Genomic DNA, 14,296 nt, shown 5'->3' on the forward strand with positions numbered 1-14,296 from the left:
CTCTATTCTCTATGCACATGTATTAGATTTGATCATATTCATTTGCAATTTACAACATATAATTGTAAATAGCAAGATATTAGCAATTAAAATTGACATTACAATCTTATCTATTACACATTCTTCTCTCAAATTGTGACGATAACAAATATTGATCATAATAAGCAAATAGACACAGGGTATTTTGTACAAGCAAAGACTTTCCGAAAACTACGGAATGTGGAATTACATGTACTTTTCAAATCATACACATTTATCTTGCATACCACAATGATCTAATAATAATAATGACTGTTTCTTGTAAAGAGCTTTACCAATTGACCAACTGATGCACAAAACAATATTACTATTACCCGTTACTAGATTTTATTACGATTGAACTGCACTTAAAGGTACTATGTCCCTTTTGCAGCCAACCTCAAATTCTGTAGAACTTTGCAGGAATTATGAATATGTCATGTATGTCCCATCTGTGAAATTTAAACGTTAGCAGTGTCCTCATATTCAAATTATGCAAGGCAACCCGTTTACTTGCTAGACTTCACTGTCAGACACTATTGAGTGACTGACTGGCTTTTTTTCTTCTTTGGTAATAACATACATGAACAGAGTTGTAAAGGGTACATGAGCATTTGTCTACATCAATAACCCACTTCTTGTGATGGCCAAGATTAAACTGATTGAATCTTTGCGCAGCATAAAACGTATGACCATTCGGTACAATTGTCTGAAAATCAAGACTATTACTTTTGGGCTCTAAAGCCCTAAAGTCGATTTGACAACTAATAGTCATTATTTTCCCACTTGAAGACATTTTCAAGCCCCACCTTTTTTAGGGAAGTTCTAAATAAGTATTATCTTTCAAATGCAGTTGGAATTTAACTTTTTCATAATTTTTTTGGTCTGCAAATACCTTTAATAGTACGCATTCACCACTACTGTACTAGGGAGCATTCCAGCCAGTTCCCTTTTTATGGGTGCAAACATGCGTATCCAATCGCATTAGATTTTGCATCCTATTACATGAAGGCATTTTATGACAAGATATGCAATATATGTAATAGAGGTATCTGTGTTTTTTGTGCTTTTTTACATGGAAAATCCATCACAGTGATAAGAGTGCTTTGGAGTACAGGGTACATCAATTCTGCAAAAAATGAGGTATTACAGATGGTGATTCTTTGCCTCTATCTATCACTAATCTGTTTTATCTCATTTTGCTGCTTTTTAATACAGAAATAAACATGATATCAACATGGACTTCCCCCTCTATGCTGTTGAATACTGTTTGAAATTGTTGTAAAAGCCATGTCCTGTTACTGAGCACCATTGTCAATCGGTTAAGGTAGCTTGGCAAAATGCAATGGCACGAAAACATGCATCCGGAACGTGAACTGCATAATTGATGAAAATCATAATTTTATCACATTGTTAGGATATGGAGTTGGTAAATGCATGAGGCTTAATGTTAGCTAAACTTTCATTCAGATATGTTAGCAACAGGAACTGTTGATTAACAAACATCACTGTTATGCATTTTGCATTCTGGACGCATCTGTTCATGCCATTTCGTTAAAGAAAAGACTCCTACGAACTACTTCTTTCAGTTCATTTCCTCTTCTGATCTTAGGTTGGGCGACATGGATCATACTTCAACAAATGATGCATGCAAAAGATTCTCCTTTAACCTGTTGAAAACGGTATGATTTCGGTGTAACCACCATTTCCTATAGACCTGAGCCTGTCATATTCTGGGCATCATTTCAGAAAATCATCATCCCATTGAAAAGCATGTTAATTTTATCACACACGTTTCAATGGGTTGTCAGCGAACTAGTTATTACAGGGATACCAGTTGGCTTTCTCCAATTGGCCTGAAAAAGGACCTACTGGTAAACATATTAAAACCCATATGAAAGCTGAAGAGGGTCTGAAAATCAGGGAATAATTTGAAAACTTGCATCCCTGAAGAAAGCTCATATTATTTCTACACCTCATACTTTATTCACCTCATTCTCTCTTCTGGCCTTTGGTCGGGTTATACTTTAACAACTGATACATGCAGAAGATGCCGAAAAAGAAGGTGCCAATGCCCCATTTTAGTCTCGCGGAGCTTGATAATTCTTTCATCCTGTCAAATGATGGGAAATGGAAAAGAGATAAAGGGGAGAAACATCAATAAGATTATGACATTTGACGCAGAGTGATTAGTGAATCCTGTTGAATTCAATATAAATGCTTGAAGTACATTTACGATTGTTCCAAGACCATCTTAAAACCTTGAATGAGTCGAATCTAACTCCAAACATTTTTTATTTGTCATCTCGATCTGAAAAAGACCCAATGACATCTGTGGTACAGTTTTATCTATTTTTGGCTGGTATGCTTCTTATACCTGACCCATCATCACCCCCTCCCCCCTATCAGGGTGCTACAAGAATTTTTTTCACCACTTGCCCTGTCGGGCAAGTGGGTTTTCAATTTACTTGCCCAAACAATATTTCCACTTGCCCAAAACTTTAAAGCGAAAAAGGACTCGAGGTTAAAGCATTTATTATCTCGTAATGATAAGTTAGTGTTTTAGATAGCAAATTAATGCACATACATGTACAGTGTAACTGTACTGAATAATAACCTAATATGTCAAAGAAAATGGTCAACAAAGGATGGTTGAAGGTTTAAAAAAACGCATTTTATTGATTCTCCATAAATAATCAGATTCACATGAAACTAGACTAAACAACGTCGCTAAAACCATGAAAACAAAACAACAACGGCTTATATTCTGGGGGTCTCGATACTATTATCAAAATGACTCGCTCGGTCGGATCTTGAGACCGCAGTAATAAATTGAAAACGAGACAAAAACATTCATCTGATTTATATGAGCAGCGAGTTTTAAATAATATGTTCACAATCATTAACAGTCATTATGAATAAATATCAAACATTTGACTTTTTGTACTTACTAGAAAATCCCTGTTGTTTATTCCATTCCGATTCGCACGTGTTCATTTCCCTAGAATAATGACGTCATATTTGGCGTGATTCAACCAATCGGCAATCAGAGAATAGCAAAGGCCTGTCGGTGCGGCCTGCAGAGCTAGAGAGAGAGAGCGCGAATAAGCTCGCAGCTGGTACGATCGCGCTAGCTGTCTCTAGCTAGCTCACGGCCGGCCGTGCGTGGAGGCGGAGCGGCATTCATGGCTTGAAGTGTCACTGTTGCATGCGCGCTGAGCTAGCTGAGCTGGCTAGCTGTCTGTGAAGTTTTTTCGAAATCGGAACGATCGCTTTTTTGCTTCTGGATTTTGACGACGGGTAAGAAGTTGACGGGTGAATGGTAGAGTTCTTGGACACTAGGAAATTACTGTAAAAGTATCACTTGCCCGAATCGGGCAAGTGATAATTTGATTTACTTGCCCGACGGCTCAATTTGGTTGCCCCGGGACGTCGGGCAAGCGGGTTTGTCGCGCCCTGCCCCTATGCCAACAACTCTAACTCTCTTACACTTACTCCTACAACAATATTGTTAACCTCAGACAACCAAACAACTTCCCCTTATTATGGGCGTTCCCAACTCAAGCTACGCTTTCCGGGTTTTCGCCTCCTTCCGTATCTGAATTAATTACTGTATACTCTATGTTGAAATAATTGTTACATATATCATGTATATATACATTGTGTTTTATATTGTGCTGTTGAGAAGGAAATAAATGTTAATAAATACAAAAAAATACAAAATACAACTAGCCCATACTATATTACCCACTAGGCAGTCATTTTAGTTATCTGGAGGATTTTGGGGGGTTAGTTATGAAGGAGATGGTTGTCCTAGAAGGTTGTAGGAGTAGTTGTCTTGGACAATCAACTTTCATTGTTAGTAACTGGCCAGGGAGGGGGGGTCCATCATGTTACAGATTATTTCTATTATTAAAAAGATTGAATAGCAGTCCATAAAAGAATCATACTTGATTTTCTGCAATCTATATGATGTAGATGTACTAACATCTCTAGCAGGGTTCTAGCTCTTATCTACAGTAGAACAATTTTGTGACTATCATACCAATAAAAAGCGGTATTCCACCTTGAAATTGAGTTGGTTTTAATAGAAGTCGAAAAATGGGAAAACCAGGTCAGTGAATGCTTCAGCAAAAAACTGATTAAAAATGAGAAAGTTGGGCATTTTGGGAGCTGCGAACAAACTAACAACTTTGTGATGTATCTTGCAAGCTCCCCACCCAATTAAACCTACATGTATACTAAAAAATTTACAAATGTAAAGTTTCCCTCAAGGAAATTTTCAATCATATTTTTCACTCCTAATAATTGTTGCAAACTATACCACCCCTGTAGGATGAAAGTTTACAAAATTCTCTGTACAGAGCAAATTGGAGAGAAGCTCGCAAGATATGTCACAGTGTCTCCAATTTGTGTTCCACTGATGACAACTTTACATATAATATTCATAACTTTCTTATTTTCAATCGGATTTCGCTTGAACTTTCTCTGACCTATTCCTCTCTCTCTTTTCTGCTTCTATTAAAACCAATTTCATATCAGGGTGAATTTCCCCTAAAAGAATTCTTAAAGCACACTTTAGTATACTCACCCTGCAAGATAATAAGCATAGAAACTCTCTAAAACATGCATGAAGATTGCTGTATAGCATCTGTAACAGGAAAAGAAACAAAAAATGTAACATGTATGTAAGAAAACGCATCCTGCACTGGATGAATGCATGTAGAATTATGACATGTACATGTACATATGTCAATTGTCATATGGAAAGTGGCAAGTTATTGTAATATCTTTTTAAGGTCTAAAATGAGATACAAAGAGATTGTAACTACATGGATTATTAAATATTAAATCAACAAAAACACTGAAAATATATTTGCATAATCCTGCTTTACATGACTAATATTTTAAGAGGTATTGATCATAAAAGGGTTTTTATAAAATGATTTGCAGTGATAATATACAATATATGTTATCATGATCTCATTTTATGAGATTCTTAAATAAAAAAGGACATGTATGAATCTTAGAGGGCGATTTATGATTTTATGCGAAAATTTACTACATTACATTGTTAGAATACAGATACTTCAGATACTTTCATTTGGGAAAAACATTTGTATTATTGATAAATGATGTCTTAATTATGATGTGATATGTCAATCTGGTCCATCTACCGGTACCAGGGCTGAATTATTCATTCCATTACCAAGTTTTGAAATGTTTTAAGGATGTGAAAAATTGATTTTCTCCCGATTTATGTCTCTACTTCTACTTGTACTTCTATTAATTCTGCTACTACTTGTCAACGCCTGTTCAGCATCTAGACAAGGGTTCTTCTGCCATATTACAGCTTACATCTAAACGTATTCAACAAAGGCCCTAATCAACCAGTCCACCTATTATTCATATTTCATGAGTTACGAAAAACACGAAACGCATTATTCCGAACTTCCCATAATACCCCGTCCTATTTCTGTCTGTGAGACATTGTCTGAGTTATCCCATTGTCTTACATATAAACTTACATCGTCTGCATCACAAGGGTTTGTTTGTACGCAAGGTAGTGGGCCAATGCACCAAGGGGTCCCAAGTAGTCGTAAGGCACAACATCAGGTTTGAAGGTACACAACTGAGACAAAAACAAAATATTATATAAAAACTAAAAAGCCAGCAATCTAAATTGAGATCGAGCATCTAATATAATAATCCAGAAATAAGAGTTGACCTACATATAGCTAACTTTAGACCGAAAGCTTCCGTCTCTGACTCTGATATCAATGGTTCTTAAATTCTTAAATTACGTCTACACTACAGTTTTAAACTCATTATTCCAGTAACAAATTTAAGGAATATACAAGACAGATCTAGATCTATGTAAGAACTTAGAACAACTTGTTTTTCAATTTAAAAACTATGGAACAAGGTCCAGGTGATATAGGGTTGGCATCTTTGTCGTTTGTTAATATAGATTGTATTATTTTACTGTACCATTTCTGTTCCCCATGAAAGACCAGGGGCATCATAACGATACCGCTGAATATGGGCTATCCAGATCCAGCCGTTTATTTCATCTCGTAATTCATAATTCTGTCTGTTATTATTTTACTAAAATTAATGCATGATGTCTTTTTATATGGAAACAAGGGAAACGCTCTCGACGGTCTCACCTGCATTACGTAATTCGATATGATGAAAAATTGAGGTTGGAACATTATTTATAGGCAGGGTGGCCCATTTAGCGCAGGCCCCCCAAAATGAAATCCTCTGAATATCATCAGCATTTTGAAGTGAATATTGACTAAGAATCATCAGAAGAATTATTTACTGTTGATTGTACCACGATCGATAACTTAAATGAAATATGAACAAATTAATACAAAAAATTGATTTATTAATTATCATATTAAGTTGTGAAAACATAATCCAAGTCTACTGACCTAAAATGACCTTTGACATTGTGACCTAGAATGTTCATCATATGATTTGTGATACTTGGGTACAAATTTCATGGAATTTGAACAAACAATTTTGAAAATAAGTTAAAATTCAAAATCTTGATGTTGATGCCACAACAAAGTCTAACTCTAAGTTTGTTGGCCTAAAATGACATTTGACCTTAACTTAGTGACCTGAAATTCTACTCACATGATTGGGAATTTGCTATAGTTCAAGTTTCATTGACTAAGTTATACTTATAGTTATACAATTATATCAAAAATTAAAAAATCTAACTTAAGGTTAAGTTTTCGATGATGATGCCACAACATAGTCCAAGTCTGTTGACCTGAAATGACCTTTGACCTTGACTTTGTGACCTGAAATTCTGCTCACATGATTGGGGATGTTGTTGTTGTTGTTTTAGTTTTAAGGGCGTGTGTCATTCAATTGTGAATATTTACGCCGAATTCAAGTTTTTTAATAATTTTAAATGGAAAAAAAAAAAAAAAAAAAAAAAACTTGATAACCCTAGTCTAGTCTAAGTTTCATTGACTAAGAACTTATACTTTAAAAATGATATCAACATTTCAAAAACCCAACCTTATAGGTTAAGTTATTTATGCATGTTGACGCCGTCGCCGTCGTCGTCACCGGAAAAGCGGCGCCAATGGCTATATCTCGCTTTTCGCTACGCAGGCGGCACAATAAAACAAACAAACACACAAATATCAGATCAATCCACTTATCCCAAAACCCCGTTTCAGAGCTGCTAGCGCTAGCTGAGCTGAGCCGCAACTACATCATGTACCTAACTGCAATTCAACTGCACGTCGCAACGCGCAACGGTACACTGGGCCATGTCCTCCCCTGGCCTGGCCGCTTACCAGGATGTCAAAAAACCAACCAGTTCAGGGCCAAGACAACTTCCACATATCACAATCTTGCAATGCAAATATACAATTTCGTTTCAGCTTACCACTGTCAGTAAAAGCCCTAATGTTACTACAACCATTATCATGACATTGGGAAGCACAAAATGATCAGAATGTTTAGCTAAAGGCATTTTGATGAATTTAGGTCACAAGCTCCAAAGAAACAGCAGACTGCAGTACGGCAGTTACAGAATGATGACGTCATTGAAAAACTGAAGATATCGACAAATTATGGTTCGAAATGTGAAAAAATCAAAAGAAAGTATGTATGGGGCGCAGAACTTCATTATTTTCAGTTCTGTGGCATGGAAGAACAGGCGTTGCCAAAAAGTTGCCTGCTGTTCAACTCACATAACTTTTTTTTTGTTCAAAACAAAACAGAGACATGCCGTATCCTTCAACAAAACGAGCAATCCCCCCCCCCCCCCCCACTGCTATCATGCATGAAGAAAAAAATTAAAAGGGAAGAAAATAGAAGAAGGAGAAGAAGAAAAAGAAGGGAAAAAAGAAGAAGGGGAAAAAGATTTTGTTGAAGACTCGTAAAAGGTAAAAAGGAGAAGGAGAAGATCGAGAAGAGAAGTGAATGACATGTTATATGATTGAAATTTTTATTCTTCTGTCGGTTCATACTTTTTCATGTTGTATATGTTTTCGTACGTTATAGAAATTCTACAAATTCATCATTATTTTCCTCTTCTTCCTTCTCCTCTTTTTCTTCTTCTCCTTCTTCTTTTTCTTCTTGTACTTAATATCATTTCTATCATCAGTTTAATGTTGTTATTATTATTATTATCTTTAATAAGTAGTTCTTTTAATTTTCTTATCTGTCTGTAAATATTACTATTTTAACTTATTAATTTTATACATGTCTGGTCCCCGGGCCCCACTGGAAATAAGCTCTCGAGCTTTCGTGGGTTATCCTGTTCAAGCTGACTTAATTTTGATCTGTTATTCTTGTATATTGTTGTTGTTGGAAGCTTGTCGAATAAAAATCAATCAAATCAATCAATCAATCAATCAAAGAAATAAAGAACACCTCTAGGCTCTACTATAATCTCTAATTCATGAAAACTGTCAATCGTGAGAGCATATATCTTTTGTACATGGATATATGAGCTCTGTATAGCAGGGCCCATGTTCAGTTGCAGGACCTCTTGTCTAGCTGTTCCATTATTAAAACTGCCTGCACACGTACGCAGGGGGGGGGGGGGTAACCCCCCTTTTTTAAAACCTTTTTTTTTAAATTCTTTTGTGCTAAACGAGGCAAACAAAAAGTGTTCCTCCCCCGCCCACCAAGCCACTGAACGAAATATCTGACGACGTAATTTTCCAATTTCCGGGGCTAAATATTAAAAAAAATGTGCTCTTACCCCCCCCCCCCCCCCCCCCAATACTGATGGGGTTATAAAAGCACATTCTCATAACGGAAGACTGAAAAGACCTTTAATAAGTTACATCAAAATCTATAACTACGGGCGAGCGTAGCGAGCGAGCGAGCATTGGGGAAATTGCTAGTCGCTTTAAATTAGGGGCACGTTATTATGATGAGAGGAAAAGGGGACACTTATTAGAAAAGAAAAGAAGCAAGTGCTAAAGCACAAAGGCTAATTATCAGAGGTGAAAATGGGGCACTTCTTACACCTACAAAAAAGGCACGCCAGGGATGAAAAGGGATTTATGAAATAACATCTCTATATGCGCTTCCAAAGAGCTTTGGACTTTATTACCCTATCTTTAGCTCCGGCATGCAGCCTTATCAGGGAATAATCCTACCAGGTACCATTTACCTCATGGGTTGAGTGTGGCAAATGTAGATCAATGTCTTGCCAAACTTGAGGACATTAGTGCCGCGGCGGGACTCGAACCGCGGACCTTGTTATCGACAGTCGGGTGACGTTTCCAATCGACCACAACACCTCAAAGATGAAAAGAGGTAAATATCAAAGATGGAAAGGGGTAATATGAGAAGGGGAAGGGGCACTTATAAGAAGGAAAAGGGGGAACTTGTCAAAGCAAAAGGGGAACCTCTCAGATTTGAAAATTGCAAATTAGGAAAATGGAAACTTGTCAAAGGGGAACGTGTCAAAATAAAAGGGACACTTATCAGAGGTGGAAAGGGGAAGGGGCACTTTTATAAATTAATAGGGGCACTTTTCAAAGTAAAAGGGGCACTTTAGGGATACTTGAAAAAGTGTGGGGGGCAGGGAGCACTCTGCCCCTCTGCCCCCCCCCCCCCCCCCCCCCCATCTGGAGCGCCGGCTGTAGGTGGGCTGACTACATAGTCGCATTACAGGCGCGGATCCAGGATTTCTTAGGGGAGGCCGGGGCGGGGCCGGGGCCCAATTTTTTAATTTTGTTTTGCTCCCAAAAATTTGAAAATCGCGGCGGCCGAAAAGTCGCTCAGTGGGGGGGGGGGGGGGGGGGGGGGGGGGGGGGGGGGGGGGGGGGGGGGGGGGGGGGGGGGGGGGGGGGGGGGGGGGGGGGGGGGGGGGGGGGGGGGGGGGGGGGGGGGGGGGGGGGGCTCTGCTATTTAAGTCGGCCTACCGGGTACATAATGGCTTTGCATATTAGTAGCTGCTGACGTTACTCGTTCAGTTGATCTAGCGCCATCACAAGACATAATAATTATAATGTTATGTTTATCATGGAACTTGTGCATGAATGTTGCAGATGAAAATCTGTCTTGTGAACGAGTCAGAAAATCTCATCTTTATTACCATCAAACATATAAAGGACTTATCATTTTGATGAAGAATCGAAGTTCTTAGGTATGCTATTTTCTATTTCATTATTTGGGTAATTTTGGTATAACACTGGTATGTTTTTGCGATTGTGTAACTTGTTCGATACTGTGTGTAGAATTCTCGAGTAATGTGTGTTCACTGTTGACTGTCGATACCAGCAGGATGCGGTAACCGGTACTAACAATAATGAGGTAACCGGTACTAACAATAATGAGGTAAAGGCAGCCAAAGGTTTACTAGAAACTTAACTCACGTGATCCATGAGTGTTCAGTCTTAGGATGTGTTTATGCTCACCTTTTTCACGTCAGAACAGTAGGCTTACGATTCTGATAGTGCAGTGATACGCGCGTTGGCAATGCAAAAAATGGATTCCACAGGCACAAAATGATTTTCTCGAAGCATTTCACATTGACTTTGTAGACTAGACCTAGTCTAGTTGTAGAGACTTCTATTTAATAAGTAGGGTCTATATGGACTCTATATTGAGGGTATTGAAGTATTCTGTGAGTAGGGTCTATTTGAATAAAAATAGAATCGGCAGTTCCCGCCGACCGGCCGCACACCGGAGCCACTACTCTACTCTAGTACTAGTAGACTCTAGGGTCTACAGAGATTTTCACGTTCTGAGGGGGACAACCCATAAAAGTAGACGGTGAACTGGAGGTATTTTCTTACGTGGAATCCATTTTTTCAATGCCAGCGCGGATTGGGAACCCGAAACCTGCAGTACTTTTCAAGCTGGCTTGCATGAAAATAACACTCATTAATTTGTAAGCATTGAACTCTATGCTCATTTTTGGGGCTCTTTCATGACTTTCGTTTCGGGGGGGGGGGGGGGGGGGGGGGGGCTCTTTTTGGCATTTGGGGGGAAAATTCGCCTCTAGTATTGTAACCCCGTCCCCATGTACACTGTATTTTTTTACTTGGAAAGCATCATAAACAGTACCCCCATGGAGCTGCGTTTACGATGAGCATTTCAAAACGCTCATTCTTCCTTCAAAGTGAGCATTAACGCACCCTTAACCTCTTGTTCCTATCCATGGCTTCATTAACAAGGAATTTAGGCGCTAATACCAATATACTTTGTCCTTATATTCTAAATAATAAGTGACTACATGTACATTAAAGTGCTAAAAATCACATGGAAATTTGATGAAGAACAATCTTGACTTGTTTCAAGTCAAAAAAGGTAGTTAATAATAATATTTATAACATCATTTTACATTTTTTTCTGAATATTGACATGTTTGATGAAGTGGAAGCAAGAAACAAGAGAGTGTTAGTTACATTTAACTCTTGAGTCTTTTCATAGCTTTATTTTTTATTAAGCCTCCAGACAAAAGACTCTTTTGGCCGGAGGCTTAATAAAAAATAAGGTTATCACTTTTTCCTTTTGATTTAACAAAATGTAGACTAACATGTACTGGTACATGTATGATAAAGACTGAGAGTGAGAGAGAGCACTAAACATGAATATTTTGATAAGTCTTAAAAGATTTTATTGCATAGGAACTTCTTCAAATTACTCTTTAAAATCGTCTGGCCGGATACACACGTCTTTGTATGTACTTGTAATTCAACAACTCCTGAAATTGCTTTAAAAGGGATGAATTTAATCATATTATTATTTTTGGCCAAAAGACCAGTGATGTAATACTAATCGCCACTCGCCAGCAATCTTTTCTTCAATGTAGTACTACAACAAAAAAAGTAGTAAGACTAGGAGTAGTACTCTGCCATGCATGTCTATTGTAATAACTGTGAGTGGCCAACATACATGTACAGAAGCCTGCATCAGTACACATGACATGTACCGGTAACTGTACATCTACAATGTACTTGTTCGTTTTGATTGTTTCAGAAATTAAAACTTTCCTGCTGAAAAACAATTGAATCTCAAATTCTCAATAGCCTGTATCAATTTTTGATTGATTTTTGTTTGTAAAAGTTTCTGGTTTAGACTAGAGTAGAATATAAAAATGTAAGAAATAAACAAAGATTGCATGTCTTGAGTAAATTTGGAAAAGAGAAGAAAAAGGGGGGTACAGTGTAAAATAAATTAAATGTAGAAGAGTTCAAAAGAGAAACACAAGGAAACATGTCAAAGTGGATGGAATAAGAAGGTGATACAAAGAAAAAGAAACACTGGTAAAAGGAAATACAAAAAGAGAGATACCCCCCCCCCCCCCCCCCCCTTAGGAAATAGATACATATGGAAATAAAGGTACACAACTGATACAAGGGTAGATGAAAAGAGAATATGAAAGGAAAAAAAACAGAAATTTGTAACCAAAATGAAAAATACAGGTACAGTGTAGACTGTAGAAAACAAAACAAAAAAGAAAGAAAAGGAAAGTACATTACGTGTGAGAAGAAGATTTAGAATTGCAGCTGGGGAAGAATTCAAAGATTACGGTACGTAGGGAGGTAAAGATAGACAAACAAAAAAAGGATTAGAAAAGGTGAAAGGAGAGGTAAAAAAGCAAAGAAGTTCAGTGGGTCATAACAAAATTGTATGAGTACACTCTATTGGAGTAAATTTAAACTTGCACAGTGTACATGTACATGTCACTATGAATATGACAAACAAAGAAAGCGGACAAAATATACAGTTCCTCAGGTAGACAAAGGAACATCCCTTCACTGCTATTATGTAAAAATGTGTAGAACAGGTGTCACATGCGTATTCACCTTTTTACATAATAGCAGTGAAGGGATGTTCCTTTGTCTACCTGAGGAACTGTATATTTTGTCCGCTTTTTTGTCTGTCATATTCATAGTGTCTATTGGAGTAAATTTAAACTTGCACAGTGTTCATGTACATGTCACTATGAACATGACAAACAAAGAAAGCGGACAAAATATACAGTTCCTCAGGTAGACAAAGGAACATCCCTTCACTGCTATTATGTAAAAAGGTGAATATGCATGTGACACCTGTTCTACACATTTTTACATAATAGCAGTGAAGGGATGTTCCTTTGTCTACCTGAGGAACTGTATATTTTGTGCGCTTTCTTTGTCAGTCATTTTCATAGTGTGTACTGTACATGACACCTCTGTATTACATGTATATCCCTTCTAAGTTCATTCTGAACTGATATTTAGTTTAGTCGGCAGCTCAAGTTATATTTTTAGGGTGGAGTCTTGTTCAAAGAAATGTAGGTAAACGGCCTGAATTACTCAACCCCTGATCTTCATTTCCCCAAAATTAATCCCAGTGCTCATTTGATTCCTCATTTGATTCAAATTTGGACAAGTCAACATTCTATCAAATTAGGGAAAATTAGTCAGTTTTAATTGCCTACTTCCTGCATTTTTGCTGAATTAAAATGCATATATGTTCATGTTGTGGGCTAAATCGGTCACTAAAATAGAATTTGTAAAATGAGAAGGAACTACAGCGTATATCTCTTTTTATTTTGAATCATAACTATTGAGTTCTTATTTTAATATGATCCTTTTATTTTCATGTGTATTTTTACCTGAGCATACAGTGTAGACCTCCTTTTGAAATTGAATATCTATATTAATGTTATAGTAAGTTGTTAACAGTCATTAGAAATGGTAAATTTCCTATTCAGTAGATCAATTATCAACCTGTTGAAATCCTATCTATAAGCCATGTCCTTCATGGCAAATTTCCTCTAAAAAAGATTGTATACTGTTGAAGGATAAGGAGCCACTCAAAAGGAAAATTATGAAAATTTGAAATGTTGCCACATGTTCAAGATCGACATGTAATGTAAACTGTACATGTGATCTAGCTATATTGTCCAATTGTTGTACATAAATATCTCAAGGAAGAAACTACGGTATGCAAGCCTTTGTTAACCAATTCTTCCCTTATGTTATTGGCAAGTGGCCATCACATCCTTGGGGGTAAGTTGTGTATGTATGTACATGTACATATTCAAGAGTGAAACGTTGACTTGAGATTCTTTTTTTCATTGATGATTTGGGCATAAAATATATTCCATACGTACAGTTGTATTTCATGGATATAATGTACATGTACAGTACATGTACCTGAAACCTCTTTTATGTTTCTGGAAAAAAATAACAACATGGAATATCTTGAGCCCAAACACATTGTTCAACCATAGACATACAATATTGCAACATGTACATTGTACATTGTACAAAGAAATGGTTCAACC

At 37.2% G+C, this 14,296-nt stretch overlaps 2 protein-coding genes across 5 annotated transcripts in view; one reads left to right on the forward strand and one right to left on the reverse strand.

Annotated features, from left to right (window-relative positions):
- Positions 1-1,224: 1,224 nt before the first annotated feature.
- LOC115918106 (transmembrane protein 254-like) lies at positions 1,225-7,575 on the reverse strand. The gene is made up of 4 exons (XM_030981794.1): positions 7,436-7,575; positions 5,547-5,650; positions 4,610-4,669; positions 1,225-2,131 (listed from the first exon to the last, which is right to left on the reverse strand). Exons 1-4 carry the CDS (start codon positions 7,520-7,522, stop codon positions 2,011-2,013), a joined length of 372 nt encoding a protein of 123 aa, XP_030837654.1. The 5' UTR covers positions 7,523-7,575; the 3' UTR covers positions 1,225-2,010.
- Positions 7,576-10,017: 2,442 nt separating this feature from the next.
- LOC115918526 (E3 ubiquitin-protein ligase RNF13-like) overlaps positions 10,018-14,296 on the forward strand; it is a 39,244-nt gene continuing 34,965 nt past the window's right edge. For 2 of the 4 annotated variants that reach the window (XM_030981797.1, XM_030981796.1), the window contains exon 1: positions 10,018-10,159. The gene's annotated coding sequence lies outside the window, so the exon portion shown is untranslated. The remainder of the gene's footprint in view (positions 10,160-14,296) is intronic. The other 2 variants (XM_030981795.1, XM_030981798.1) reach the window with 1 other exon arrangement.

Source organism: Strongylocentrotus purpuratus, unplaced genomic scaffold, assembly GCF_000002235.5.
Source record: "Strongylocentrotus purpuratus isolate Spur 01 unplaced genomic scaffold, Spur_5.0 spur5_scaffold_12, whole genome shotgun sequence".
NCBI lineage: Eukaryota > Metazoa > Echinodermata > Echinoidea > Camarodonta > Strongylocentrotidae > Strongylocentrotus > Strongylocentrotus purpuratus.